General features: G+C 54.6%; 3 protein-coding genes and 1 pseudogene across 3 annotated transcripts; 1 reads left to right on the top strand and 3 right to left on the bottom strand.

Moving 5' to 3' along the window:
• The first annotated feature begins 2 nt into the window (after positions 1 to 2).
• On the top strand, positions 3 to 8,538 carry LOC130594476 (dysbindin domain-containing protein 1-like). Its single transcript, XM_057400362.1, has 4 exons — positions 3 to 119; positions 7,404 to 7,550; positions 7,933 to 8,073; positions 8,145 to 8,538. Exons 1-4 carry the CDS (start codon positions 89 to 91, stop codon positions 8,303 to 8,305), a joined length of 480 nt encoding a protein of 159 aa, XP_057256345.1. The 5' UTR covers positions 3 to 88; the 3' UTR covers positions 8,306 to 8,538.
• An 828-nt stretch (positions 8,539 to 9,366) lies between these two features.
• Positions 9,367 to 19,704, bottom strand: LOC130594469 (differentially expressed in FDCP 8 homolog; annotated as a pseudogene).
• Positions 19,705 to 20,692: 988 nt separating this feature from the next.
• LOC130594472 (tubulin beta-3 chain-like) lies at positions 20,693 to 23,199 on the bottom strand. The gene is made up of 4 exons (XM_057400357.1): positions 23,099 to 23,199; positions 22,632 to 22,740; positions 22,150 to 22,260; positions 20,693 to 21,876 (listed from the first exon to the last, which is right to left on the bottom strand). The coding sequence occupies exons 1-4, from the start codon at positions 23,153 to 23,155 to the stop codon at positions 20,801 to 20,803; spliced, it is 1,353 nt and encodes a 450-aa protein (XP_057256340.1). The 5' UTR covers positions 23,156 to 23,199; the 3' UTR covers positions 20,693 to 20,800.
• Positions 23,200 to 23,970: 771 nt separating this feature from the next.
• Positions 23,971 to 24,915, bottom strand: LOC130594473 (melanocyte-stimulating hormone receptor-like). The gene has a single exon (XM_057400358.1). The coding sequence runs from the start codon at positions 24,913 to 24,915 to the stop codon at positions 23,971 to 23,973; it is 945 nt and encodes a 314-aa protein (XP_057256341.1).
• Between the last annotated feature and the right edge of the window lie 1,824 nt (positions 24,916 to 26,739).

Here is a 26,739-nt window from a genome sequence, read left to right as displayed (position 1 = left end):
CACCGCCCCCGGCACCGCCCCCGCTGTGGCGGGCAGGACCGTGAGGGCTGCGGGATAGCACCGGGCTCGCCCCGCCTAGCACCGGCCTATGGCGGCTCCGGGAGTGACCGGCACCGCAGGTGAGGCAGCCGGTGGGGGGCGGGTAACGGACCAGAGCGCTCACCACTGCGATCCCGGGGGCTCTGAGCCTGCAGCGGGCGGAAATGGGCCGGGCCCCGTGGAGCGGGAGTGCCGGGGTTCACGGGGAGATGTAGGGTGGAGGAAAAAGGGGTGTGCTAAGGGGTGTGTGTGCAAGACGGGGTATAACGGGGGGGGTGTATGCAGATGCAGGAGGGTGCGGGGAACTCTGGGGGGGTTATGTGGTGTGTGTGTAAGGAAAGTGCAGAGGTGCATGGGGGGAGTGTGTGCACCCGGGTGCAATAAACTGGGGGTACCCGTCCGCGGGGGGGGGGGGCGGGGGGTGCTCAGGATAAGGACAGGGGGATGCAGGCAGAGTCTGGGATGGGGCTGTGGGGGTTCCCAGGGGACATGGGGGAGCAGTGGGGGGGCAGGAAAGGGTTTGGGGTGCTTGTGGCAGGCCAAGGCACGGGGGGGAGGGGGCCGGGCAGAGCCCCAGTGCAGGTGTGCCAGTGCTGTAGGAGGGACATGGAGGACTGGAGAGGTGCTTGGGGACAAGGTGGTGGCCATGCTGGTATTACATGGGGCTGTAGTGAGGCCCTGCATGGTAACACAGGTGGCTCCTGCACACAGCCATACTTCCCACATGTGCCCTGCACATGGCTGATCCATGGCCCTGGTCCTTGTGGCAGCCCCGGTCATGCCCTTTCAGAGCACTATACCTTTGGCAGCTGGGCAATGCCACCGGGACTTGCACTGACCGGGAGCAGGGCTGCCACCGATGGGGTGACTAGAGCCATCTACTGCTAGACTCTGCAGTTTGACATGAGTCAGCAGAGTGGTAGTAGCAGTGAGGGAGCCCTGATATTGGCCCCACTTCCCCCCAAGGCAGCCAGTGAGCCCAGGCCAAAGTGGGGCAGCATAGCTGGTGTCCCAGTGTGACCATGCAGGCCTGTGGGGATTTCTGCAGCAGGGAGCAGTGCCCTGGTGGGTGGGGATGCAGGGGGCTGCTAGTGGCAGGGGGAACACACATGCTCCATAGGGTAACACCACCGTGTCACCCACTGAGGCTGGGTGGTAGGGTGGCAGGAGCAGGCAGCCCCTGTGACCGCCTGGGAGCTCTTCCCAGTGTAGAAGTGGGGTGGGGACCCTGGTTTCTAGCTGGAGGGAAGGTGCTGACAGTGCAGGGTGCCTGGTTGGTCTGATTCGGAGAAAACTCCAGGGACAAACTTGCCAACAAAGTTTTCAAGTTGACAAGCAGGTATTCTTTATTGTGGCACCGGGAGACATGGGGGATAGCTCCTCCTAACGTGTATCGCCGTATTGCTACACAGGCCATCCTTATAGTCACTGGGCATACATACATATTCATGAGGCTACACATGAATTACATCATTTTCCAGAAAGTTTCCCGCATGCATACAAAAATGTGGTGGTGGTCTTTGAGAGTCATTTACTTCTTCCAACAATCTTCATCACTTCTGGCAGTCTTTGAAGCACCAGCTTAATTAACATTACAGACATAGCAATCATCCTGTCCTTCTACCTATCAGTTAGTTTAACTGCACCCATCCTGGACATCTGCTAGTCCCAGATACTCCCCATCCCCAGGTCCCATTTTTCTATTCTGTTTTTCTTACACTTTTTATACTATGGTCTTAAGGACCTAAAACTACGTCAACTACCTTCAAGCACCTCAGTTATTTTCCATTACAAAGCCATCCAACTTGACCTTACTTAGAACTGATTGCGTTTTACGCTTTTGTGCCTCTTTGTATCAAATCCCCCCTTTTTCCGTCCTTCTACAAATTCTCTTGAAACATTTCATATACTATCATTACCATCTAGAGTCTTTTTGAAATAATTTCCTGTTTCTACTTGATTCTTGATTTCATTTTTTTCCAATCTTCATAATTTATCATAGATCATTTACAACACTAGAAGGAACATTGTATCATACCATAAGTAATAGATATTAAACCAATTAATATTAATATTCCTGCAACCAGTTGCCTCAACCAGGAGAGACTGGGTAACCATGAGGTTAACTTTATCCATATTTCTTCAAACCCCCAGGAGGTATCATCCTTGGCCATTTCATGAAATATTTTAGTTTGTTTCAAAATTTCCTCCAGATCTGTTTCAATTCTGCCACTTTGGTCTATATAGGAACAGCAACTTTCATTGATTATGGAACAAACCCCTCCTTGTGAAGCCAGTAACATTTCTAAAGCCATTTGGTTTTGTAATACCATTTTAGATAGGCTGGTTATCTCTTCTTGTTCCTCTTGGATTATATCAATAGTTTTACTTTCTATTTCCTCTATGGTTGCTGAGATATTTACAATTGCCTTCTCTAAATCACTTATTCCCAAAGATGGAATTAGCCATATCACAGAACTATGAAATGCGGTGTTGCATTCAGCAATAGGGTTAAACCCTCGCTTAATCCGTTTAGCAAAACTTCTAATCCAGGTCCCAGAAGAATACCTGTTGATAATAGTAAGATTGGGTATCATAGCACCTAAGGTGTATGTCCCCTTCCATTTGGGGGGTAGGGTCTTATAAGCATTTTCTTCACATAACCAATACCATACTTTCCCTTCAGGAACGGGCCACCACTGAACTATGATACCATCTATTTTAATAGTGTGATTGCAATTTGAATAGTGACCTACACCTGTGGCATTTAAACAAACAATCTCATACTCTGGTTCCTGGTGTAATACATCTTTGTACACAGGTATAATATTCTTTACCTAGATTAGGATTAACTATCCCAAATTGTAACCTTTCCCTCAGATGTAGATTGCTAGTGTTCACCCAAAAATTTGTCCATGAGATAGGGTTAGAAATTGGAATGCCAATTAATAGAAGGTCCAGATTTTCTCCTGATTTAGGCAACTGTGCACACACCCAACAGTCACTACGATTAACAACTTTAGAAACATTCTGCATTAATTTCATGTATAAGCTTTGGTCCCAAGCTGGTGCGCCAGTTATCATATGAGTCCAAAATATAACCGACGCAATTTCATACGTAAGGGTCTTGAAGGTTCAATCCGCCATGTCTTCTCTGGCTGTGGTGATTTCTTTATTCTTGATTAATGTATCCAAGCAGGTTGTTCTTTTATCTTCACTGCTGTAAAGGTGGTCAATAATATCTGGTATGGTCTGTTCCACTTCTCCTGTAGAGGATCTCCTGAAAAATTCTTAACATAAACCCAGTCTCCAGATCTGAAAGGGTGAATTGGATAATCCAAGCCTCTCACTCTTGCCCTAATATTCTCTTATTTATTTCTTCTAATTGTTTTCCAAGATTGACCAGAAACTGTTGGAGATAGCCTTCTCCCACTTCTTGAAGATTTTCTCCTTTAAACTGGGACTGATATGGTCTTCCATATAAAATTTCAAATGGGCTAACCTCTTCTTTCGACCGAGGTTTAGTTCAAATTATTAATAGAGCCAGTGGTAAGGCTTGGTACCAATATAAATTCATTTGCTGTCATATTTTACCAGTCTGTTGTTTAATAAGATGGTTCATCTTTTCTACTTGCCCACTGGAGTGAGGCCTTTATGGGACATGTAAGTTGCCCTAATTTTGCTAATTTTTTGTAACAATTTTGCACTGAAGTGTGAACCCCGGTCAGAAGAAATTGCCACTGGTACTCCAAAACATGGTATTGTACCATTTAATAATGTTTTAATCACTTGTCTTGCATTATTTATCCTACAAGGGAATGCTTCTGGCCAGCCTGAAAAAGTATCCGTTAACACCAACAAATATCGATAACCCCTTTTTCTTGGTAATTCAGAAGCATCTATTTGCCACTGCTGTCCCAGATAACTTCCTCTCCCAATTGTCCCAATTTGATTTCTATTTTCAATTTTAGGATTATTCTTAAGACAGAGCTGACATTGTTTTGTCACTATTTGAACTGTGGTGTATAGATTCCTTCCTACAATTTGTTTGTCTAAATATTTATACAAAGAGTTACTACCCCAATGAGTTTTAGTATGTTCCTCCTGAACTAACTTCCAGAGTTGGTTATAGGGAATTACAATTCGCCCATCAGGTATCTGAACCCAACCCTCTTTATTTTCCTCTCCTTTGAGATCTCCAATCAATTTTCTATCCTCCTTTGAATTTAGATTAGGTTTAGATTTCTCAATTCTAAATTTGACATCAGGGATTAAGGACATGATTTTAGATTGTTCAGCTGCTTGTTTGGCTTCAAAACTGATCAAATTGTTTCCAATTTCCTGATGAGAGTCACCTTGTTGATGCCCTCGACAATACAAAATAGCTACTTCCTCAGGTAGCTGAACAGCTTCCAGTAGTCGCAGAATTTCTGTAGCATGTTTAATCTGTTTCCCTTGTATGTTCAAAAGTCCTCGTTCTTTCCAGATGGCACCATGTGCATCTACCACACCAAATGCGTATTTAGAATCAGTCCAAATATTTATCCTTTTGTCTTTAGCCAATTCCAGGGCTCTCGTTCAGCGTCTTCCAGAGGTTTCTTTCAAATCTGGTTGGCTTGAATATACACTTTCATCTAGTGGCCAAGCAGTCGTGTGTTAATAGTTCTGTTGGTTGTTCCAGCAAAAGGATGCTGGATTCACAACATTAGTGACCACAATTTCTATATCATCATGCTGCACAAGGGTGGCCTGGTATTTTAAAAACCATGAAGGAGATAACCAGTGGGCTCCTTTCTGTTCAAGGACTGCTGATACAACATGGGACACTAGCACAGTAATCTTTTGTCCCAAGGTAAATTTGTGAGCCTCTTCAGTATTCATGACAACTGCCACCACAGCCCTTAGGCACCCGGGCCATCCTCTGCTCACTTCATCCAGCTGTTTTGAAAAATACACCACTGCCCTCTTACAGGGTCCTAGTTTCTGATTAAAGACCCCCAAAGCTATTCCCTGTTCTTCACAGGAATATAGCCAAAAGGATTTAGTCACATCCAGAAGTCTGCATCCAGAGCTGCACCTCTCATTAGCTCTGTTTTTAGATTTCTAAAAGCCCCCTCTGCTGAATCAGTCCATTCCAAAGAGGGAGGATTTCCTTTTAACAGTTCATATAGTGGTCTTACGAGAACACCATAACCATGGATCCAAAGTCTGCACGATACAGTCATTTCCAGGAACATCTGGAACTCCTTGATGGTTGATGATCATGGAGTTTGACAAATAGCTTCTTTTCCAGCAGTTCCAAGTGGGTGGTTTCCATGATTCTAGTTCCAGTGCTAACTGATTTCCAAAAATCGTTGGACTGTTTTTAAACCCTTGAGGTAATACCAGCCAAGATAATTGGGTTTTTCTTCCCATGTCAGGATTTTCCCATTCAAAAGCAAATAAATTATGGGTTTTTTTGGCCAATGGTAAGCAAAAGAAAGAGTCCTTTAAATCCAAGATGGCAAACCATTTCTGATTATTATTCAATTTAGTCAATAAGTCATACGAATTAGCTACTACTGGATGAATATCCTCCATAATTTTGTTGATTGCTCTGAGATCTTGAACCAATCTGCAACTTTTCCCATCATATTTCTTTACTGTCCAGATAGGAGGATTATGTTCCAATTCACATTCAATTAATAATCTATATTTTAAAATTTAACAATGATTTATATGATTCCCTTTGATCTTCTAATTTTAAGGGATATTGTTTTATTCTAATTGGGCAGGCCCCCCTTTTATTTCCACTTTAACAGGCAAAGCATTTTTTTTCCTTACCTGGAACTTCAGATGCCCATACTCCCACATATACCTGATTAAGGATTTCTTCTATTTCAGGGAGGTCCTCCTTTTTGCTTTTCTGCTGAATTAAATATAAACTCAAAACTGCAATTAATTGACCATTTTTAACTCTAAATTCCATTTTGCCTTCTTTACATGTTGCTTCTCACCCTAATAAAGATTTTGGAGAATTTGGCATGCATAAAAATTTATGCATTCCTATTTGTTTTCCCAATTTGTACTTTAAAGGTTTCAGAAAAAATGCCTCTTTTTATTTTTTTTCTCTTGGTGGCCAGTAGCTCCCATATCTGTAACAAATTCTTTTCCCTCTGATTTAACACCAAATAAGTTGCTCCTGTATCCACTAAAATTCCTCTTTATTTCCTCTAGTCCCTAGTTTTGATTTAACCAGTGGATCTGCTATGGTTGATTCCCCAGTTCCCTGTCAGTCTAGTTCCAATTCAGTCACCGGAGACACCCCATGGCACTCCCCATCCCCCAGGGCAGTCTCACTTCCAATGTCCAAACTCCCCACAGCAGGCACACCGATCTGGTTCCACAGAAGAACCCATGCCCCCACCTCCACCTGACATCTGCTAGTCCTGATACTTCCCCAATAGATGTTTACACCAGCTTAATGGGTTCATTAACACCACAAACATAGCAATCATCCTGTCCTTCTACCTATCAGTTAATTTAACTGCGCCCATCCTGGACATCTGCTAGTCCCAGATACTCCCCATCCCCAGGTCCCATTTTTCTATTCTGTTTTTCTTACACTTTTTGTACTAAGGTCTTAAGGACCTAAAACTATGTCAGCTTCCTTCAAGCACCTCAGTTATTTTCCATTACAAAGCCATCCAACTTGACCTTACTTAGAACTGATTACATTTTATGCTTTTGTGCCTCCTTGTCTCAGGTCCCACCTCATGGGGGGAGCCAGTGTCAAGGTGCAAGCATCCTGCAGCTCTGTGTGCCAGGAACGGGATCCAAATGCCCCCATAACATCCCTTTCCCCACCCCAGGTCCTTTGGGTTGGGGGAATTTCTGTCCCCTGCCCTGCTGTCTCCATCCTGAGGGGACAAGGAGATACCTAGCCCACAGTGAGTCTGTCCCTGTGCTGGCTTACCTGGCAGCGCAGCGATGGTAGGGCCCCGTGGCACATGGTGCCGGGGCACAGCTGGGTCCTGCTCCAGCACTGACCTCAGGTGGGCTGGGGGACTGGGTGTTGCTCCAGTGGGCACACGAGGTATCCTGACACCATTGGTGTCCCTCAGCATGCCACCACCACTGGCAGACAAGCTGCCCTTTGCATGGGCTCCAGCACAGGCCATGTTTTTGTCTGTCAGACACAAAGGGGCTGCATGGGACAGGGGGTGTGGGGCTGCAGTTTCCAGCACAAGGCTCTGGGCAGTTCTGCCCATCCCACCAAGCCCTCCCGGGAGTCTTGCTGCCCCCTAAACTAGACTGCCCACGGGGGCTGGTGGGACCCTGGGATGGAGATGCTGTCACCAACACGGCATGTGCTGGTATTGCAGAGTTTGGCAAGGAGATGCTGGTCCCGGCGCACCCAGCGGGGACCCCCACCCATGGGCCAACCCAGCAGCCCCCCGGAGCCCCTGTTGAGGAGCAGGGTGGCATCCCCATCCCCATCCCCGGCCTGCTGCAGGTCACCGAGTGCAGACGTGAGTACAGCCCTGCCTGTCCCCTGCCATACTGACTGCCCCTAGGGTCTCCCACCATCCCCTGAGGTTCCCTGCCAGCCCGTGCCTGTCTCTGAGGTCCCTTGCCAGCTTCTGGGATCCCCTGCCTGCTTTTAGTATCTCCTGCCAGCTCCTGGGATCCCCTGCCTGCCCTCGGCATCCCTTGCCTGCCCCTGAGGTCCTTGCCAGCCCATGTGGCCCCTGCCTGCCCCAGTCGGTCATCTTCCCCCACCGACCCCCCATATCTTCCCTGAGCACCAGCCCCCCCTACCCCCTCGGGTGCCCCCCCCCAGCGCCTCCCGCCCCTCTCCGTGGCGCCGGGCTGAGCAGCGGGCGGCTCCCGGAGCGCGGCCGCCGCCCGCAGAGCCGCTGAGCAGCGTCTCCTCGTTGGAGGTGCACTTCGACCTGCTGGACCTGACTGAGCTGACCGACATGTCGGACCAGGAGCTGGCCGAGGTTTTCGTCGACTCCGACGAGGAGAACACGGCCAGGGAAGCGCCCGGCGGTGAGCGAGGGACCGGTCCCGGTCCCGACCCTCCCAGTCCGCCGACCCTGACCCACCTGTCTGTCCCGCAGGGTTGCAACCGCAGGGGGCGCCGCGGGCCGGGTATCTGCACTCGCCCTCCTGGACCCGGGCGTGGGAGCAGGGCCGGGAAAAGAAGCATCTCAGCGACCAGGAGCTGCCGCCGGGACCTCCAGATGCCTTTCTGCCCACTGACCGGCCGCGGGATCCCTAGGGGCGGACCCGGCGGTACCGACCACTTCCTTCCGGCACCGCTGGAGCCTGCCCTGGGGACTGGCACCGCGGGTCGGCCGCTGTGAGACGCGACCCGCAGCTCCGCTGGGGGAGCCGGTGGACCAGAGCCCGCACACCCCACCCCCGGAGCTGCCCGCAGCCTAGCATGGCCGGTGTCTGCCCGGTTCTCACGTAGCAGTGCTGTGTTCCAGTAAAACCGAGCGACCCACCACCGCCGCGCCTCTGCCCGTCTCCATCGCCGCTGGGGAGGGACATAGGGCTCCCCTCGGGCCCAGGAGCGCCGGGAGGGCGCGGAGCCGGCCCTGTGAGGGGAGAGAAAAGGGAGCCCGGCTGGTACAGGTGCAGCGCTGCTTTGGCCCCCGCCGACAGCAGAGCGGGACACCGCGACGTCGCGGCCCATTTGGCAGAGCTGGGGGGGGAAGGACACGACACTGGAGTCCCAGTCCCACTGTGCCAAAGCAGGGACACGAGTGATGGGTTACACAGAGGCTCATTAATGCTACAGGAAACCCGGTGGGGGAACCGGGTGTTGGCCCCCAGACTCAGCAGTGTTATTCCAGTAGTGCATGTGTGTGGAAGGGGGAGTTCCCCCAGCTCCCGCCACCCTGCCCAGCCCGCGGGAGATCAGCTCGGGTCTGTCCTGGTGCAGCCTTGGCTCCAGCTCAGCTGGTAACACGGGCCCATGCTGCATGGGTGCAGGCAGGGCAGGAGTACCATACCCTGCTGCCTGCACCCACCTCTGTGCTCCAGGCATGGCCACTGCAGGTGGGATCAGTGTAGGGACAGCAGGAGCTGCTGTGGGTCATTACCGGGATCCCAGTCCCCCTCACCCCCGGGGCTCACCCAGTTCCCAGGGAGCAGCTGGGGTCTGGCAGCAACCCCCCCCCCCCATCCCATCTCATCCCTCAGGGCCCCATAGACAGAGGGTCCAGCAGGAGTCAAGAGTCACCCTGGTCCCCAGGCAGCCATGGGGTGCCCATGTCTGTCCCAGGGCACCATGGGGTGGATGTGGGGCCTGTCCCCACTCCACCCCCCCCCCCATCAGGGCTCTGCCTCCATGCTGGAGTCCTGAAAGAGGGTCTGCTTGTGCAGGGTGTGGAGTTGTTGTAGTAGCAGTCCCTGCAGGGAGGGGACAGCACCGATCACCCCCACACTGGCCCTTGCGTGTCCCCCCACCCCAGTGCGGCCATCCTGGTATGTGCCATACCTGTGGAAGATGGTGGAGCAGTTGGTGCAGAATGAGGCATGGCTGATGAAGGGGAAGAGAACATTGTCCTCCTTGCAGAGCTCACAGATTAAGCCTTTCACCTGGCAGCACTGGGACAGGAGCAGAGGGTACCAAAGGTGCGCTAAGGGGACCCTGCCAGCCCCCCCATGGTGCTGACCCCATGGCACCAGCTCACCTCACAGTCTAACTTGATGTGCTTGGCAAAGAAGGTGTGGATCTCAGTGAGGGAGCAGCTCAGGTGCCCAGCCTCAGCATCAGTCAGGTCCTGCAGTGAGTATGTCTCATCATTCTCCAAAGTGCTGCCAGTCCTGCAGCCAGACAGCCTGTCACTGCTGTGCCTGTCACCCCTGTGCCCATCACTGCTACATCAGGCCCTGGACCCCCAACTCAGTCCTGTCCCCTGGGGCTGATCTGCAGCAGCAGCTGTAACTCCATCACCTCCTTTCAGGTGATAAAGTAGGGCTTCATGAGCAGGATGTCCTGGTGCAGCTTCTATGGGGGGACAGGACAAGATGGAATGGGACCAAGACATAAAAGGGTGGTGGCAGGGGTAGGATGGAGACAGGTACAGGGATGAGATGGATAGGGTGTGGGAATGGGACAGGATGAGGATGGTGATAGGGATATGATGGGGACAAGTCAAGCTGGGTCAAATTCAGCCCTGTAGCAGTTTGGCCACCCTCTTCCCTGACCCCCACTCCTGCCCTGATCCCCCTTTGTGGGATCCAGTGGGTGCTGCCAGGGTCCCCCTCTCCCTCCTGCTCACACCATGCTCCATCTGCTGTGCTGCCTGCAGCTGCCCACCCTGCCAGCTCCAGCCCTGCAGGATGGGATCCCCCCTGTGCCTGCACCCTCCAACACTCACCTGGGTCTCCACCAGCTCTTCCACACAGTTGAAGAGCAGTGGGTTGATCTCCCGCAGCTTCAGCACAGGCCAGGACACCATCAGCACCAGGTACCACATGCTGCAGCGTGACACCTGCCCACCTGTGACCACTGTCACCCCATAGCCACTGGGCCCCATTGCCAGGGACACAGCCCTGGGGATATGCCCCCCCCCCAAGTGACCTTTACCCAGGGACACGGCCCCCAGGGACCCCCATGACCAGGGATGTGGGTCCCCCAGGTGACCTCTACCCAGGGACACAGCACCCCCAAGCCCCCAACCAGGGCACCTTGTGGGGCTCAAAGTCCCAGTTATGAATAGCATGGGCAGGCATGATGGCCAGGTTGTTCCAGTGGCAGCTGCTGCAATAGGAGAGGTTGGTGTAATTGCACTGCTGGGCCTTGCTGGGCACCCCCCCCGGGGTGGCACGTGCCAGCACACACATTGGCACACATACTGGCACCATGCCACACCCTGCTCACCCCACACCATGTCCCCAATGGACATGTGATATGCGGATAGACTCCACAACTTGTTAAAAGTTGTAAAGTAGGTATGCTTTTTATTCAGCACTGAGACGCATGGGGATAATTCTTCAAAGTCATGCGTACCTCAGGGTTGTTTCCCTCTACATTTATTCTCTAAAGTTATATATATTAATAAGGTTGCACAATACGCCTATACATATTCATGTCCTATCCCCACTTTGTATTATAATGAGCTACAAGGTCCTTTGCACCGCGCATCAGTACACTGGTTAACCCTGTATCACATACAGCATGCAGTAGTGTTAGCGTCGAGACAAACACATAACCACTGGGATGGTTATATGAGGTGCTTTATTGAGGCGCCGGGAACCAGGGCTACGCACCCAAATCTGGTTCCGACTCCCGTCACATCACGTTCGCAATTTATACGCTAAAAATTTCGTAACTAATACATATTCAACACAGATTACATCATTTACTAATACATATACATCAAGGATTGCTACATCAGTCTATTACGACATCAGCCTCTTTTGCGCTTGCGCAGCCCCCTCTGGTGGTCGCCCTGATGAAGTAAGGAGTCTTCCTCAGTGTCGTGGTTTAAACCCAGTCAGGTAACTTGTTCACTCACTCCCAGTGAGTGGTGCCGAGCTGACAACAATCGAGGTCCGTGACCGTCCCCCCCCCCCCCCCCACCGCACGGGGGCTCTCCCCTTCCCCGCTCCCGGAGGAACGGGGAGGAGGATCGAGAGAGTGCAACTCCTACGGGTTGAGACAAGAACAGTCCAGCAACAAATCACCACCGCTACTATCAGCTAAAACAATGATAAGGGAAAATAACAAGGGAAGAGAATACGATACCACTGGCCAAGAAAACGAGTTCCACCCGGAAGCCCCTGTCCTTCTGGGTAACTCCCAGTTACCCCCCCACCCCGGGCATGACGTGCTGTGGTATGGAATACCTCCCCGGCTAGCCCGGGTCAGGCGCCCCGTCTCTGCTTCCTCACAGCTTCCCCTCCTCCCTGGCAGAGCATGAGCCTCACAGAGTCCTTGGTCAGGGTAAACATCACTTAGCAACAACCGAAAACATCGGCTTCACCAACACTGTTCTCAAGCTAGAAGTCAAAACACAGCACTGCACCAGTTAACACAAAGGAAAAACATGACTGCTACTGCTGAACCCAGGACACTCAGGATGTCCTCTTCACCTTTTCTCTACTTGGCTAGGTCCCAATCGTCTTGTGGACGTTAGCATTCTCTTATCTTCACCAGGATGCTTCTGGTATGCCCTTTTTGGCTATCTTAAACTTAGGTTCTGCTTGGGTAGAGTTTTACAATATTGTCGTGGTTTAAACCCAGTCAGGTAACTTGTTCACTCACTCCCAGTGAGTGGTGCCGAGCTGACAACAATCAAGGTCCGTGTACGTCTCCCCTCCCCCTGCACTGGGGCTCTCCCCTTCCCCGCTCCCGGAGGAACGGGGAGGAGGATCGAAAGAGTGCAACTCCTACGGGTTGAGACAAGAACAGTCCAGCAACAAATCACCACCGCTACTATCAGCTAAAAACAATGATAAGGGAAAATAAGAAGGGAAGAGAATACGATACCACCGGCCAAGAAAACGAGCTCCACCCGGAAGCTCCTGTCCTTCCGGGTAACTCCCAGTTACCCCCCACCCCGGGCATGATGTGCTGTGGTATGGAATACCTCCCTGGCTAGCCCGGGTCAGGCGCCCCGTCTCTGCTTCCTCACAGCTTCCCCTCCTCCCTGGCAGAGCATTAGCCTCACGGAGTCCTTGGTCAGGGTAAACATCACTTAGCAACAACCGACAACATCGGCTTCACCAACACTGTTCTCAAACTAGAAGTCAAAACACAGCACTGCACCAGTTAACACAAAGGAAAAAACATGACTGCTACTGCTGAACCCAGGACAAATATATACACCCATACTCCCCTCACCATATACAGTTATGTTAGCTCTTGCTACCAAGACTACCATTGTAACATTTAGTTATAGAGTAACTATGATACAAAACTGCAAAGTTACAACATCTTCTAATATACAAAGCCTCACTATTGATTTATAAATTTCGCAAATATAATCATTTTACTATTTTATATGATTATTTTATTGTAAAAACTTCACCCTCTCTAACAGTAGGGCCCCAACATCACCTTCCTATGCACTGTGGATTCCCTCAGTCCCGCACAGCCCAGACCTCACCCCATCTCCACATAGCTCCCACCCCTACATGGCCCCCAGAGCCTCAACCTTCAGCTCCCCGAACCCCATGCAGCCCCCAAAGAAGCCCAGCCCCACACATACCCCAGCCCCAGGAAGCCCTAGCCTCCAGTTTCCCCCAGAGCCCCCAAGGGAGCCCAGCTCCACTGTGCCCCCAGCCCTACTGTGCCCCCAGCTCCACCCAGCCCCATGCAGGCCCCAGCCCCAGGCAGCCCCCAGAGGAGCCCAGCCCCACTTATCCTCCAGCCCCCCAGCCCCACATCACAGTGACGCAGCCTCACAGAGGGAGATGGGGGTACAGCACTTGGCACAGCAGTAGTCATGACTGGCCAGCCCACTCTTGGGGCAGATGCTGAGCTGGTACTCAGCCTGATGGCTGACCTTGGCCTGCATGCAGGCCTTGCTCATCAGGTGCAGGCAATTGCTGTGGCACTGGTAGTAGCAGCGGGGGGGGGGGGGGGGGTGGAGGGCACAGACAGCTGTCAGCACGGGGATGTGGGATGGGTGTGTGGCCCTGGTCCCAGCCCAACCTTCAGCTCCTGCAGCTTGAGGCAGAGGTGGATGAGCCGCACCACCAAGTCCTTCTGCCACTCTGAATGCTTGGGCAACACCAGGATTGCCTGCTTGCAATCCTCAATGCCCTGGCACAACTGCTGCACGTCCGACGCCATGATCAGACCCTGTGGCACTGGGAGGAGGAGGAGAGGAAGGGGGAGGAGGATGAGCCAACAGCCCCCAACCCCCGCCCCACTCACCACGGGGTGGGAGAAATGGTCCTAAGCCAGGCTCAGGTCCGGGGCGCTCTCACAGTATCACAGTATCACTGTATGCTAGAGATTGGAAGGGACCTCAAAAGATCATCTAGTCCAATCCCCCTGCCGGAGCAGGAACACCTAGATAATGTTACACAGGAATGTGTCCAGGCAAGTTTTGAATATCTCCAGGGAAGGAGACTCCACAACCTCCCTGGGCAGCCTGTTCCAGTGTTCTGTCACCCTCACTGAGAAGAAGTTTCTTCTCAAGTTTAAGTGGAACCTCTTGTGTTCCAGTTTGTACCCATTACCCCTTGTCCTATCATTGTTTGCCACTGAGTAGAGCCTGGCTCCACAGTATCACATCCTCATGACATTCCCCCTTTATATATTTATATACACTAATAAGGTCACCCCTCAGTCTCCTCCAAACTATAGAGACCCAGCTCCCTCAGTCTTTCCTCATAAGGGAGATGCTCCACTCCCTTAATCATCTTAGTTGCCCTGCACTGGACTCTCTCCAGCAGCTCCCTGTCCTTCTTGAACTGAGGGGCCCAGAACTGGACACAATATTCCAGATGGGGTCTCACCAGGGCAGAGTAGAGGGGAAGGAGGACCTCTCTCGACCTACTAACCACCCCCTTCTAATACACCCCAGGATGCCATTGGCCTTCTTGGCCACAAGGGCACAGTGTTGGCTCATGGTCATCCTGTCGTCCACTAGGACCCCCAGGTCCCTCTCCCCTACACTGCTCTCTAACAGGTTGTTCCCCAACCTATACTGGAACCTGGGGTTGTTCCTGCCCAGATGCAGGACTCTACACTTTCCCTTGTTATATTTCATCAAGTTATTCCCTGCCCATGCTGACTGCCCCTCATAACCCTCTTATCCTTGATATGCCTTAAGATGGCACCAAGGATAAGGTGTTCCCTTTCCCAGGGATGGAGGTGAGGCTGACCAGTCTATAGTTACCCGGGTCCTCCTTCTTGCCCTTTTTGATGACTGGAGTGACATTTGCTTTCCTCCAGTCCTCAGGCACCTCTCCCGTTTCCCAAGACTTGGTAAAGATGATGGAGAGTGGTCTAGCAATGACTTCTGCCAGTTCCCTCAGCACCCGCGGGTGCATCCCATCTGGACCCATGGATTTATGGATGTCCAGATTGCTCAACTGGTCTCTAACCCATTCCTCATTGACTAAGGCAAACCGCTCCATTGACCTGACTTCATCTAAGGTCTCAGGGGTACAGGGCTCTTCAGGACTGCCTGCAGCAGAGTAGACAGAGACAAAGAAGGCATTCAGTAACTCTGCCATCTCTGTATCTTCTGTCACCAGGGCACCCATCCCGTTCATCAGTGGGCCTACATTGCCTCTGGTGTTAGTTTTGTAAGCCATGTATTTGAAAAAGATCTTTTTGCTGTCCTTGACCCTTCTTGCCAGGTTTAATTCTAAGGAGGCCTTAGTCATCCTAGCTGCCTTCCTACATCCTCTAGCAGCAGCCTTATATTCCTCCCAAGTGGCCAGCCCCTCCTTCCATGACCTCTAAACTCTCCTCTTCCACTTGAGCATACCCAGCAATTCCCTATTTAGCCAGGCAGGTCTCCTGGCCCTCTTCCTTGACTTCCTACGTGTTGGGATGCTCTGATCTTGAGCTCGGAAAAAGCAATCCTTGAATGCCAACCAACTATCTTGGGCCCTGTCCTGGGTTCAGCAGTAGCAGTCATTTTTCTCCTTGGTAGCTGGTGCAGTGCAGTGTTTTGACTTTCGGCTCGGGAACAGAGCTGATAACAAGGATGTTTTGGTTTGGCCAAGGACTTTGTGAGCCTCATGCTCTGCCAGGGAGGAGGGGAAGCCAGGAGGAAGCAGAGACAGGACACCTGACCCAAACTGACCAAAGAGGTATTCCATACCACAGCATGTCATGCCCAGGATGTAACAGGGAGTTAGCCGGAAGGGCTGGGAGACTGCGGGGTTGGAGGAGGTATCGGTCAGAGCTTGGTCGGGCTGGGGGGCCGAGTTATCGATTGGTTGGTGGTGAGGTGATGTATTCTCTTCCCTTGTTATTTCCTTTATCATTGTTATTATTGGTAGTAGCAGTAGTGATTTGTGTTATACCTTAGTTACTAAACTGTTCTTATCTCAACCTGTAGGAGTTGCATTCTTTTTGATTCTCCTCTCCATCCCTCCGGGAGTAGGGGGAGGGAAAGAAGGGGGGGAGTGAGTGAACGAGTTACCGGACTGGGTTTAAACCACGGCAGTTCTTTTTGGCACCCAACGTGGGGCACGAAGGGTTGAGATAAAGACAGATCTGACCGGATTAATAGTCAGTTGTCACAATGCTGATTTATTGGCTCTCAGAGTTGTTCCTCTTGATCTTACAGCTTCAGAATGTAGTACATTACTTAGAGCTGGTATTTGCTGTGTTAGTGTTTATCAAGTGTGGGGCTTGGGCTAATGTTCTTGTCTCACTGTGCTTTATGGCAATGACTTGTAATACGGGCGGGCTCCAGCAGCAGGGCGGGACGGACGTGGCGGTGGACTTGTACCTGGCCGTCCGGCTGCTCTTCACCGTCCTGGCCCTCGCCCTCGCCTCCGTCTTGGTGAGGCTGCGGGGAGCCGAGGGGGAGCGGCCCCGGGAGCCGGCGGCTGCTGAAGCGGCCCGGGAGAGGGGCCCCAGGGACCAAGCGGCGGCGGGAGCGGGGCCGGAGGCCGCCAGGGGACGGCTGCCGGTGGAGGAGGTCGGGGCGGTCGAGGAGAGGAAGGAGGCGGCTGCCGAGCAGCGGGAGAAGGCGGCGGAGGAGCCGAGCCCCGCAGAGGAGCCGAGCCCCGCGGCCGAGCCCAGCCCTGAGACGGCCGAGACCATCTCCCGGAAGCAGCCCACCGAGCCCCAGGTGGATGCAAGAGACCACGCAGCATTTCTCAGCAAGGCAGAGGAGGAAGAGATGGACTCAGAAAAAGAGAAGCTGGTGGTGGGAGGGCCGGCAAGCACAGCAGCTACACCAGCCCCAGTGACAAGTACAGCAGCATCGTTTGAGAGTTCTGAAGGTTTTGAATGGCCTTTGGGTATCCTTGGGACCTGCCTGCTGATTGTGATGGGGATCAGCATGTTGGCACACATACAGAGTGTGTTTTACCCACGACCATTCTGTCTGATCTCAAAAGTTAAGCAGAGTCAGGTTTGGGTCTTGTCTGGGGTTAGACGACAATATAGGGGGACCAAGAGGTTTTCTCCAAGGCTGGACAGTCATGAGTGGCAGGGTGTGTGGGACGGTATGGGCAAGTATCTAGTCCACTAGGCCCCTCCAGTGCTTTGGAAGCGTCGGAGATGGAAGGCAGCTGTATGGAGTCCCCAGCAACAAGCTGCAGAAACTGCTGAAGGGGACAGTGAATTATTTTAAGCCTGATGGGCCCATGGCACTTCAGGCCATCAGAGCAGAGATGCAACATAGAGATTGACTCATGATCGAGGGGTGGACTTAGCAATGGACACTATTGCCCAGGTTATTCACAAGTGTGAACACTGCACACAGTCTCTCCTGCTCTGACTGTTACAAGAGATGGAGCCTGCCATCATGGACCAGATGGACTCAGCACCTTTATAGGGACTGGTCCATGCACTAAGATAAGAGTATAATGAAAATGTTGGATCTGAGCATGACGTGAATGGTATGGAATAAGGGGTGGATAATGTCCTGGGTTCAGCAGTAGCAGTCATTTTTCTCCTTCTTGGTAGCTGGTGAAGTGCAGTGTTTTGACTTTCGGCCTGGGAACAGAGCTGATAACAAGGATGTTTTGGTTTGGCCAAGGACTTTGTGAGCCTCATGCTCTGCCAGGGAGGAGGGGAAGCTGGGAGGAAGCAGAGACAGGACAGCTGACCCAAACTGACCAAAGAGGTATTCCATACCACAGCACGTCATGCCCAGGATGTAACTGGGAGTTAGCCGGAAGGGCTGGGAGACTGCGGGGTTGGAGGAGGTATCGGTCAGAGCTTGGGCTGGGGGGCTGAGTTATCGGTTGGTTGGTGGTGAGGTGATGTATTCTCTTCCTTGTTATTTCCTTTATCATTATTATCATTGGTAGTAGCAGTAGTGATTTGTGTTATACCTTAGTTACTAAACTGTTCTTATCTCAACCTGTGGGAGTTGCATTCTTTTTGATTCTCCTCTCCGTCCCTCTGGGAGTAGGGGGAGGGAAAGAAGTGGGGGAGTGAGTGAATGAGTTACAGGACTGGGCTTAAACCATGACAGGCCCCTTTACCTTCAAACAGCCTTGCCCATGGGATTTCCCCTAGCAATTGCCTGAAAAGGCCAAAGTTTGCCCTGCTAAAGTCCAGGGATGCAATTCTACTTGCTATTCTACTGGTCCTACCACACAAGATCCTGAATTCCACCATCTCGTGGTCGCTGCAACCAAGGCAGCCCTCAACCCTTACTGCTTTGACCAGACCCTCCTGTTAGTGAGGATGAGATCCAGCAGCGCTCCTCTCCTGGCTGGCTCATCCACCATTTGCAGGAGGAAGTTATCATCCATACACTGGAGGAACCTCCTGGACTGTGGCTGGGTTGCCAAGTGGTCCTTCCAGCAAACATCAGGGAAGTCAAAATCCCCCACGATGACCATGGCCTGTGACTGTGAGTTCGCTCTCAGCTGCCTGTAGAAGGCCTCGTCAACTTCCTCACCCTGATCTGGTGGCCTGTAACAGACACCCACAACAGTATCACCCCTGCCAGCCTGACCCTTAATTCTCACCCACAGACTCTCAACTCGCTCGTCATCTGTCCCTGGACAGAACTCAGTGCATTGTAGTTGCTCCCGCACATAAAGAGCAACCCCACCACCCTGCCTGGCTGGCCTGTCTTTCCTGAAAAGGACATAGCCCTCCATGACTATATTCCAGTTATGTGAGCTGTCCCACCACGTCTCTGTAATTGCCACCAGATCATAGTCTCCTGACTTAACACAGGTTTCTAACTCCTCCTGCTTATTTCCCATGCTGCGCGCATTGGTGTACAGACATTCCAGGGAGCGAGCTGAGCACACCGATTTCACCCTAGGATTATAGGAGGCCTCCCAGTCTTCATCAATTCTGGAGTGCTGCCCCACTGGGGCAAGCCCAGCTACAACCCCATCCCCCTTCATATCTAGTTTAAAGCTCTCCAAATGAGCCCTGCTAATTCGTGCCCCAGCATCCTTTTGCCTCTGTGAGATAAACCTTTCCCACTTGTCATTGTCCAGACTGGTGCCCTATAAAACCAGCTGTTATCAAAGAATCCAAAGCCCTGCCTGTAGCACCAGTCTCGAAGCCAATCGTTTATGGACTGAATCTTCACATTCCATCCCACATCATCAGTGGAAGATGGAAGGAGTGAGGAGAAGATCACTTGAGCCCCAGACTCTTTCACCATCTGCCCCAAGGCCCTGTAGTCTTTCTTCATCCCCCTCAGACTGCGGGAAGCAGCTTCCCCCTCACCTGTCTGGAAGACTAGCAGCGGGTAGAAGTCTGTCGGGTGCACCAGGTTGGGGAGTGCCCTAGTGATATCCCTGATCCGGGCTCCAGACAGACTACACACTTCCCCACACCCCGGGAACGGGTCCAGCCGCCGGCCTGCAACGGGCAAAGCGCCGGGGGTTCCGGTGCTAGGGGTTGTGCGGGGGGTGTCAGCATCCACCCGGGTCCGGGTCACCCCCGTCGGGCCGCTCTTGAGGTGGCGGCTTGGCCTTATCGAAGGGATTGAGGTGTACCTGGTGGAAGCAGGACAGCCGCTCATCGTATGCTATCGCCATCTGCCCTGCAGAACAGGGACGCGGCCGCGGCCCCGCGAACAAACCCACCCCTCCGCTGACCCCCACCCTGCCCCGCTCAGCCCACGGCCGCTCCCATACCGACTCCGTTCAACCCTACGCCACCCCCCACCCGGCGCCCCGCAGAGCCCCCTCTACCGGTACCAGCTCCGGACCCCGCCCCGCTCACCGCTGCGAGCCCCCTCTCTGCCCCATCCCTCACCGCCGCACTGCCGGCCGGCGGATCACACCACGCCAGAGCGGGGCCGCGCAGTGGTGGTGGGGAGAGACCTACGAGCCCCATAACCCAGGTCTGAATAGTCCCAGCCCCATAGTTCCCACCCGTCCCCTCTGCCCCCACAGCACAGCCCCTCTTCCCATAGGGACTCGCGGGGGACTGCAGCCCCATTGCAGCACATCCCAGACCCCCACTCCAGCTTCAGCCCAGCACCTAAGCGGGAGCCAGGAGGCTTAGCACTGTTTGGGTGTGCCCTAGATCCCCCAACCCCAGGCACAGGCTCATCCCCAGCCCTGGGGCAGCACACTGAGGTTTGTGCCCCCACCTCAGTTTGGGGAAACAAAGGGCCAGTGCTGCCCTGACTAGGGAGGGGCAACCACACACACCCCACCCCCCCACCCCCCCCCCCAGCATAGAGAAGGGTGACAGTGGGGACAAAGGCACAACCAGGCAAGGTGATATCTGCACCCCCAACCCCAGATCTGTGCGGCAGGAGGGCATGGGGCACCACACACACACCAGGACTCAGGGCATTGCCAGGGCCTAGGCATATGGGGTCCCCAAACATCCCCCAAGATGGGAATGGCTGGAGGTCAAGCCCCTGAGAGCAGAGGGTGTCCCCATCCCCCCAAACAGAGGCACAGACAGGAGGAACTTGGACAGCAATAAATTTACTAAGTATTAAAAAAACCCAAACCAAACATACACAACCCAGTAAAACCAGAAAGGGGGGAGGCGGGGGGGGACGACACAGGGTCATGAGACACCAAAGGGGTGCAGGGGGAGTCCAGCCGGGGCCTGGGGGTGCAACAGCACAAAGCCAGGGGGGCTGCGGGTGGCAAAGGGGTGGGGCATTGGGCCTCACTTGGCACCCTGCGCCTCTGACTCCTCCTCCTCATCCTCATACATCTCGCCTTCCTCCTCAGCCGTGGCATCTTGGTACTGCTGGTACTCAGACACCAGGTCATTCATGTTGCTCTCAGCCTCCGTGAACTCCATCTCATCCATCCCCTCACCTGTGTACCAGTGGAGGAAGGCCTTGCGGCGGAACATGGCTGTGAACTGCTCTGAGATGCGCTTGAAGAGCTCCTGGATGGCTGTGCTATTGCCGATAAAGGTGGAAGACATTTTCAGCCCTCGAGGAGGTATGTCACAGACAGCCACCTTGACGTTGTTTGGGATCCACTCCACAAAGTAGGAGCTGTTCTTGCTCTGGATGGCCAACATCTGCTCGTCCACCTCCTTCATGGACATGCGGCCCCGGAAGACAGTGGCCACAGTGAGGTAGCGGCCATGGCGGGGGTCACAAGCAGCCATCATGTTTTTGGCATCAAACATCTGCTGGGTGAGCTCAGGGACAGTGAGGGCACGGTACTGCTGGCTGCCACGAGCCGTAAGTGGGGCAAAGCCTGGCATGAAGAAGTGGAGACGCGGGAAGGGCACCATGTTGACTGCCAACTTACGGAGGTCAGCGTTGAGCTGGCCGGGGAAGCGGAGAGAAGTGGTGACACCACTCATGGTGGCTGAGACAAGGTGGTTGAGGTCACCATAGGTGGGGGTGGCCAGCTTGAGGGTGCGGAAGCAGATGTCATAGAGAGCTTCATTATCAATGCAGTAGGTCTCATCCGTGTTCTCCACCAGCTGGTGGATGGAGAGTGTGGCATTGTAGGGCTCCACCACCGTGTCCGACACTTTGGGGGATGGCACCACACTGAAAGTGTTCATGATGCGATCAGGATACTCCTCCCGCACCTTGCTGATGAGGAGGGTGCCCATGCCGGAGCCGGTGCCACCACCCAGTGAGTGGGTCAGCTGGAAGCCCTGCAGGCAGTCGCAGTTCTCACACTCCTTCCGCACCACATCCAGCACCGAGTCCACCAGCTCGGCCCCCTCTGTGTAGTGCCCCTTTGCCCAGTTGTTCCCAGCCCCGCTCTGCCCTGCCAAGGGGGGAAAAAAGAGGCACTGATGGCTGCCAGCACCCTCGTGCCCACACCAGGGAGGGGATAGGGCACTGCCGGCAGCAACATTGTAAAGATCTGAGGCTGGGGTGGGGTAGGAAGTGGGAATTGCAGAGGTTTGACAGTGAACCGACTGTGCCAGGCCCTGTGGCAAGGGTGGGGATGCATCTGCTGAGTGCCCCAGGCATGGCAACAGCCCAGAAGGGGTGTGGGGATGTGGGTGCCAGTGTCTCCCCCTCCCCAGGGACCTACCAAAGATGAAGTTGTCAGGGCGGAAGAGGTGGCCAAAGGCACCGGAGCGCACACTGTCCATCGTCCCTGGCTCCAGGTCCACCAGAATGGCACGAGGCACGTACTTGTGAGCTGTGAGAAAGCCTGTGCCGGGGGCGGGACCTGCTGCTGCCCCTACCCACCCTGTGGGGTCCCATGGGGCTGGGTGATCACTTCTCCCCCCAAACATAGTAGGGATCCCACAGGGATGGGTGCACAGTCTCCCCCCCTTCCCCCTCAAACCATAGGGCTCCACAGATGGGGGTGCAAGTGTCCTTCCCCCCCCTCCCCCTTCCCCAAGGGCTGGGTGCATGTATCTTGCATGTATTTGTCCCCCACCCCGAAGACCTGGGTCCTGCTAGCACTGGGGGGGAAGGGATAGGGGTGTGTCCCCCCAGACTCAGGGTGGGGATGCTGGGCTGCCCTGCCCGGGGGATGTCCCGGGGGAGATGTGTGTCGCTTACAAGAGGCCTCATTGTAGTAGACGCTGATGCGTTCCAGCTGCAGGTCCGAGTCACCCATGTAGTTGCCGCTGGGGTCGATGCCATGCTCGTCGCTGATCACCTCCCAGAACTGGAGGGGACAGGGCTTAGCGGTGGCGGGACACCGGGTACGGGGGGGGGGGGGGGGGGGGGGGGGGGGGGCAAGGGGCACAGGGACCTGGAGGACCTCTCACCATCACACACACACACATCCACACACACACCCCCAACCCGCCGGGAAGGGCGGGGAGCCCCATGGCAAGAAGAACGGACCAGGCGCTATCCGCAGTGCTGAATGGCGGACACAGGCATGGGGGGAGGGAGGGGGCTGGAGTGGGGCGGGGCCCTTTGTCCACCCACTGCGGCGGGAGCGGAGGGCAAGTAGTGGTGCGGAGAATGGTCTTTGTCCACCGCCCGGCTCCGCAGCGGCAGGGGAGGGCCGCTGTTACCTTGGCGCCGATCTGGTTGCCGCATTGTCCCGCCTGGATGTGGACAATCTCCCTCATGGTACTGCCGGGCCGGAGCAGAACAGGACGAAAACGGGACGTGAACCAGGAGCAGCACCGGGACCGCAGAGGACAATCCTACCGCTGTCGCCTCCTTTATAGGCGCCTCGAGCTGCACCGGGCCGGGCGCTGACGTCACCGCTGCCCCGCAGCCAATCAGCGGCCGCCGCCGCAACGCTGCGACAGCCCTGCGGCACCGGCACCGCCACCTCGCCCCTCCACTAGGCACATGGACCCCGGCACTGCTGGCACGGGTGGGGACATTCCGGTCCCCCCGGGGCAGGGGGATCCCGGTGCCCACGGGAGGGGGGAGCACGACACGAACGAGCTACAGGGACCACCCGGGAGCGGCGAGAGAATCCCGGGGCGGCGGTGGGTGGGGGGTGACACCCCCCAAAGCGCCTCCTGCTGCGGGGGGGGCCGCCCCGGGGATCCCGGGTGCCAGGAGCCTCACCCCGGGGCCGAGTCGAGCGGTGGTGGGCGCGGCCTGAGAACAAAAGCCGCGGTGAGAGGCGCTTTGTCTGGGCTGTGCCACGCTGGCCGCCCCCCTCCCCCCCCCCCGGCGCAGCCCCGGGGCCGGTGCAGGAGGCAACCAGGAGCAATGGAACTTAAAAGAGACAGTGGGGCCGGGAAGCGGTCCCTGGGAGCTGCACGGTGGTGCCAGCCACGGCATCACCGCAAACAGCCTTTATGGGGAACCGCAAGCCCCTCAGCCTGGATTGGGTGACAGAGTGGGGCACCCCGCGATGCATCCCATCGCATCTGTCCGTCCATCCTGTAGCAAGGCGGCTGTGCCATTACTGGTGTCCCACGCCCTACCAGGAGCACAGCACCACCTCCCACAGCATCCACCGGAGCTCCTGGCTACAGAAGGTGTAGATGAGGGGGTCAGTCACAGAGTTGCAGATGATGAGGATGAGGAAGAGGTTGAAGTAGCTGAAAAAGCAGGTGCAGAAGGGGTTGGTGGGGCAGGTGACAATGAGGATGAGGTGGAAGAAGAAAGGGCCCCAGCAGATAAAGAAGATGCCCAGGAAGATGGTGAGGGTGACAGCTCCCTTGAGGCTGCTGCTGCGGTAGACGCTGGGCTGCTTCTGCTGGCTGGAGATGCTGTAGAGGTGGTGGTGGGCCAGGGTGAACATGTGGATATAGAGCACCAGAATGAGGACCAGCATGAAGAGGAAGAAGCTGATGAGACAGAGGAGGATGGTGATGTTGTGGTAGTATGTGATGAATATGGTGCTGGAGAACATGCTGGCCAGCCAGATGCTGGCCATGGTTACCATAGCCTGTTGCAGCCTCCTGATGCTGTGGTAGAACAGGGCATAGAAGATGGTGATGTATTGGTCCACAGCAATGACCCCCAGGAAGGAGAGGGAGGACACGACAGAGCTGAAGATGAGCATGTCGATGATTTTGTCCATGTGGCAGACAATGCTGGTGTGGATTACCAGCACGCTGTGCTCCATCAGCAGCATGAAGAGCATCTCCACCAGGTTGCTGATGCTCACCAGCATGTCAGAGACAGCCAGGCAGCAGATGAAGTAGTATGTGGGGGAGTGCAGGTTCCTGTTCTTCAGGATGGCGGCCACCACCAGCAGGATCTCCACCAGGCTCACCAGCCCCAGTGTGAGGAAGAGATTGTTGGGGATGTTGAGCCCCTGGCACCAGGCACTGCCAGCCCCAGCCATGGCATTGCTCTGGTTGCCCTCTCTGGCATTCCAGGGCTCACACAGCAGGCACGGGGGGGGCAGCGTCAACATGGCCCCTACCTCAGCCCTGGGAACTCCCCACAGTACCCACACACCCCCTGAGTCCCTGTTGTGCCCCACCAGCGCTCCTGTGGTGCCCAGCAGCAAGGATGAGGAGTTGGATACAGAGGAATTGGGGATGGGGGGTTCCCACCACCTGCCCACCAGGACCTTGGTGTCCCAGCTACCTCCTTGCCGGCCCTGACCAGTGTCCCACAGCCACACGTCCACTGGGTTGGGGTGTTGAAGAAGAAAGAGCCCTTTCTCTTCTGGCTCCCATGGCTTCTCCTCCCAAGGAGGGTGGGCACCTGCATGACGGTGGCACCCCAGCAGCAAGGGGAACCACTGCAGAGGCTGTGGCTGCCAGACCCTCAGCACAGCCCTGGGGATCCATGGCCTTGGGGTCACCACATGCCCAGGGATCCTTGGGAGTCCACATAACCCCCAGGCCTTGTTCCTTGGGCAGTGTGTGCCACAGGGGTCCTCTGCACCCTGGTGTCTGTGCTCCTTGGGGTTCCCATGTGTCCTGGGGGGATCCCAGCATCCTGGGGGACTGTGTGTCTTGGGGTATCCATGCACCTTGGGGACCCCAGTAGGATCCTCCCCATTGCAGGAGCCAAGCTGCCACTCCCAGTCCCCATCCCTACCAATGGCCTCATGGGCATCACTGGCCTGGCCCTGGGGAAGATGTTTTGCCATGGGGCAAGTGATGGGTCTGATAGGGATTGTCAAAGGCACCATTAAATGTGACACCACACCTATGCCCCAGCAAAGCCCAGCACCAGCAGGAGCCCCGGCGGGCTGTGGGACATGGGACCCATGTGGCCATCACATGCCTTGGGTTGGTGTTGATGCCTGGAGCCACGGCTGCCAAAGAGCCATTCATGGCTGCATGAAAAGGCCCATCCTGTGGTTGGCTGCTTACGCTCCTTTCCGTGGGGCAGTTGGAGCCCTTCACCATGGCACAGAGCACCCTGCAGCTCCAGATGCACTGGGAATGGGGTCCCAGTCTGCCATGGGGCCTTGCTCACCACAAGCACCAGCCCAGCAGGGAGCTCAGCTAATACGTGGTGTGTGTTGAGCCAAAGCTGGTACACACATGGTGCTGGATGAGTGGCAAAATCCTGCTCACCCCCTGGGAAACATAAGCAAGAGGAATCCAGATCAACAGCCACCAGCTCCCCCCCCCCCCCTCCCCCCAGCTGCTGCTCAGCTAAAGAGTATGCGGATACATGCCAGGAATTTTTAGCTTTATTAATGGAGGCTTTGGGAGCCAAGTTGGAAAACGCCAGGTCTGCAAAAACAAGTGATGTGAGAGAACATCACAGGGAGCTGGGATTTGAATGGGCTGGGGTGGGCTGGCCTGAGCTCACCCCAGCCCCCTCCCCAAGCATCCAGGCTGCTCCCCAGGGAGCCCTTCCAGATTTATTCGGGGCAGCACAGCCTGGCTTAGCGTTAGAGCCAGATACACACCATTACACAGCAGAAAAAGGGGAAAAAGCTTTGCAGGCAGCAAGGCTGAGTTAAAGGTTTGAGTGCAGCTGATCTCATTCCTTGCTCTGTAAGGTGAAGGTGGGGAAATGAGGGATGGAGGGAGAAAACAAAGACGAGGGATGATTTCTGATCCCAGCATGATGCAACAGATGCAGCACAAGGAAGAGCTGCTCCCCACATCCCTCCAGGAGCACAGGGAGAGCTGCAGCTCTGAGGGAGGGCGATGTTCTGCTGTGCCCTAAGGGATGGCAGTGGAGCAGGGACCCTGAGCTCTTTGTCAGCAAGCTGGAGGGTCCAGTGCTGTTTCATGGAGGGAAGGAGGCTTCAGGCTGGGGGAAGCAC

This window comes from Pezoporus wallicus, unplaced genomic scaffold (assembly GCF_028554395.1).
Source record: "Pezoporus wallicus isolate ANWC-B61680 ecotype Strahan unplaced genomic scaffold, APGP_CSIRO_Pwel_v1 scaffold_1904, whole genome shotgun sequence".
Taxonomy (NCBI): Eukaryota; Metazoa; Chordata; class Aves; order Psittaciformes; family Psittacidae; genus Pezoporus; species Pezoporus wallicus.
The sequence above is the reverse complement of the archived record's forward strand: the minus strand, read 5'-3'. Positions and strand labels throughout refer to the sequence as shown.

Coding starts and splice junctions, on each gene's coding strand:
- LOC130594476 (XM_057400362.1), top strand. CDS start 89: ATGGCGGCTCCGGGAGTGACCGGCACCGCAG. Junction 120..7,403: donor GGGAGTGACCGGCACCGCAG/GTGAGGCAGCCG, acceptor CTGGTATTGCAG/AGTTTGGCAAGGAGATGCTG. Junction 7,551..7,932: donor GCAGGTCACCGAGTGCAGAC/GTGAGTACAGCC, acceptor CGCCGCCCGCAG/AGCCGCTGAGCAGCGTCTCC.
- LOC130594472 (XM_057400357.1), bottom strand. CDS start 23,155: ATGAGGGAGATTGTCCACATCCAGGCGGGACAATGCGGCAACCAGATC. Junction 22,741..23,098: donor GCAACCAGATCGGCGCCAAG/GTAACAGCGGCC, acceptor TGTCCCCTCCAG/TTCTGGGAGGTGATCAGCGA. Junction 22,261..22,631: donor CTACTACAATGAGGCCTCTT/GTAAGCGACACA, acceptor GCTTTCTCACAG/CTCACAAGTACGTGCCTCGT.
- LOC130594473 (XM_057400358.1), bottom strand. CDS start 24,915: ATGTTGACGCTGCCCCCCCCGTGCCTGCTGTGTGAGCCCTGGAATGCC.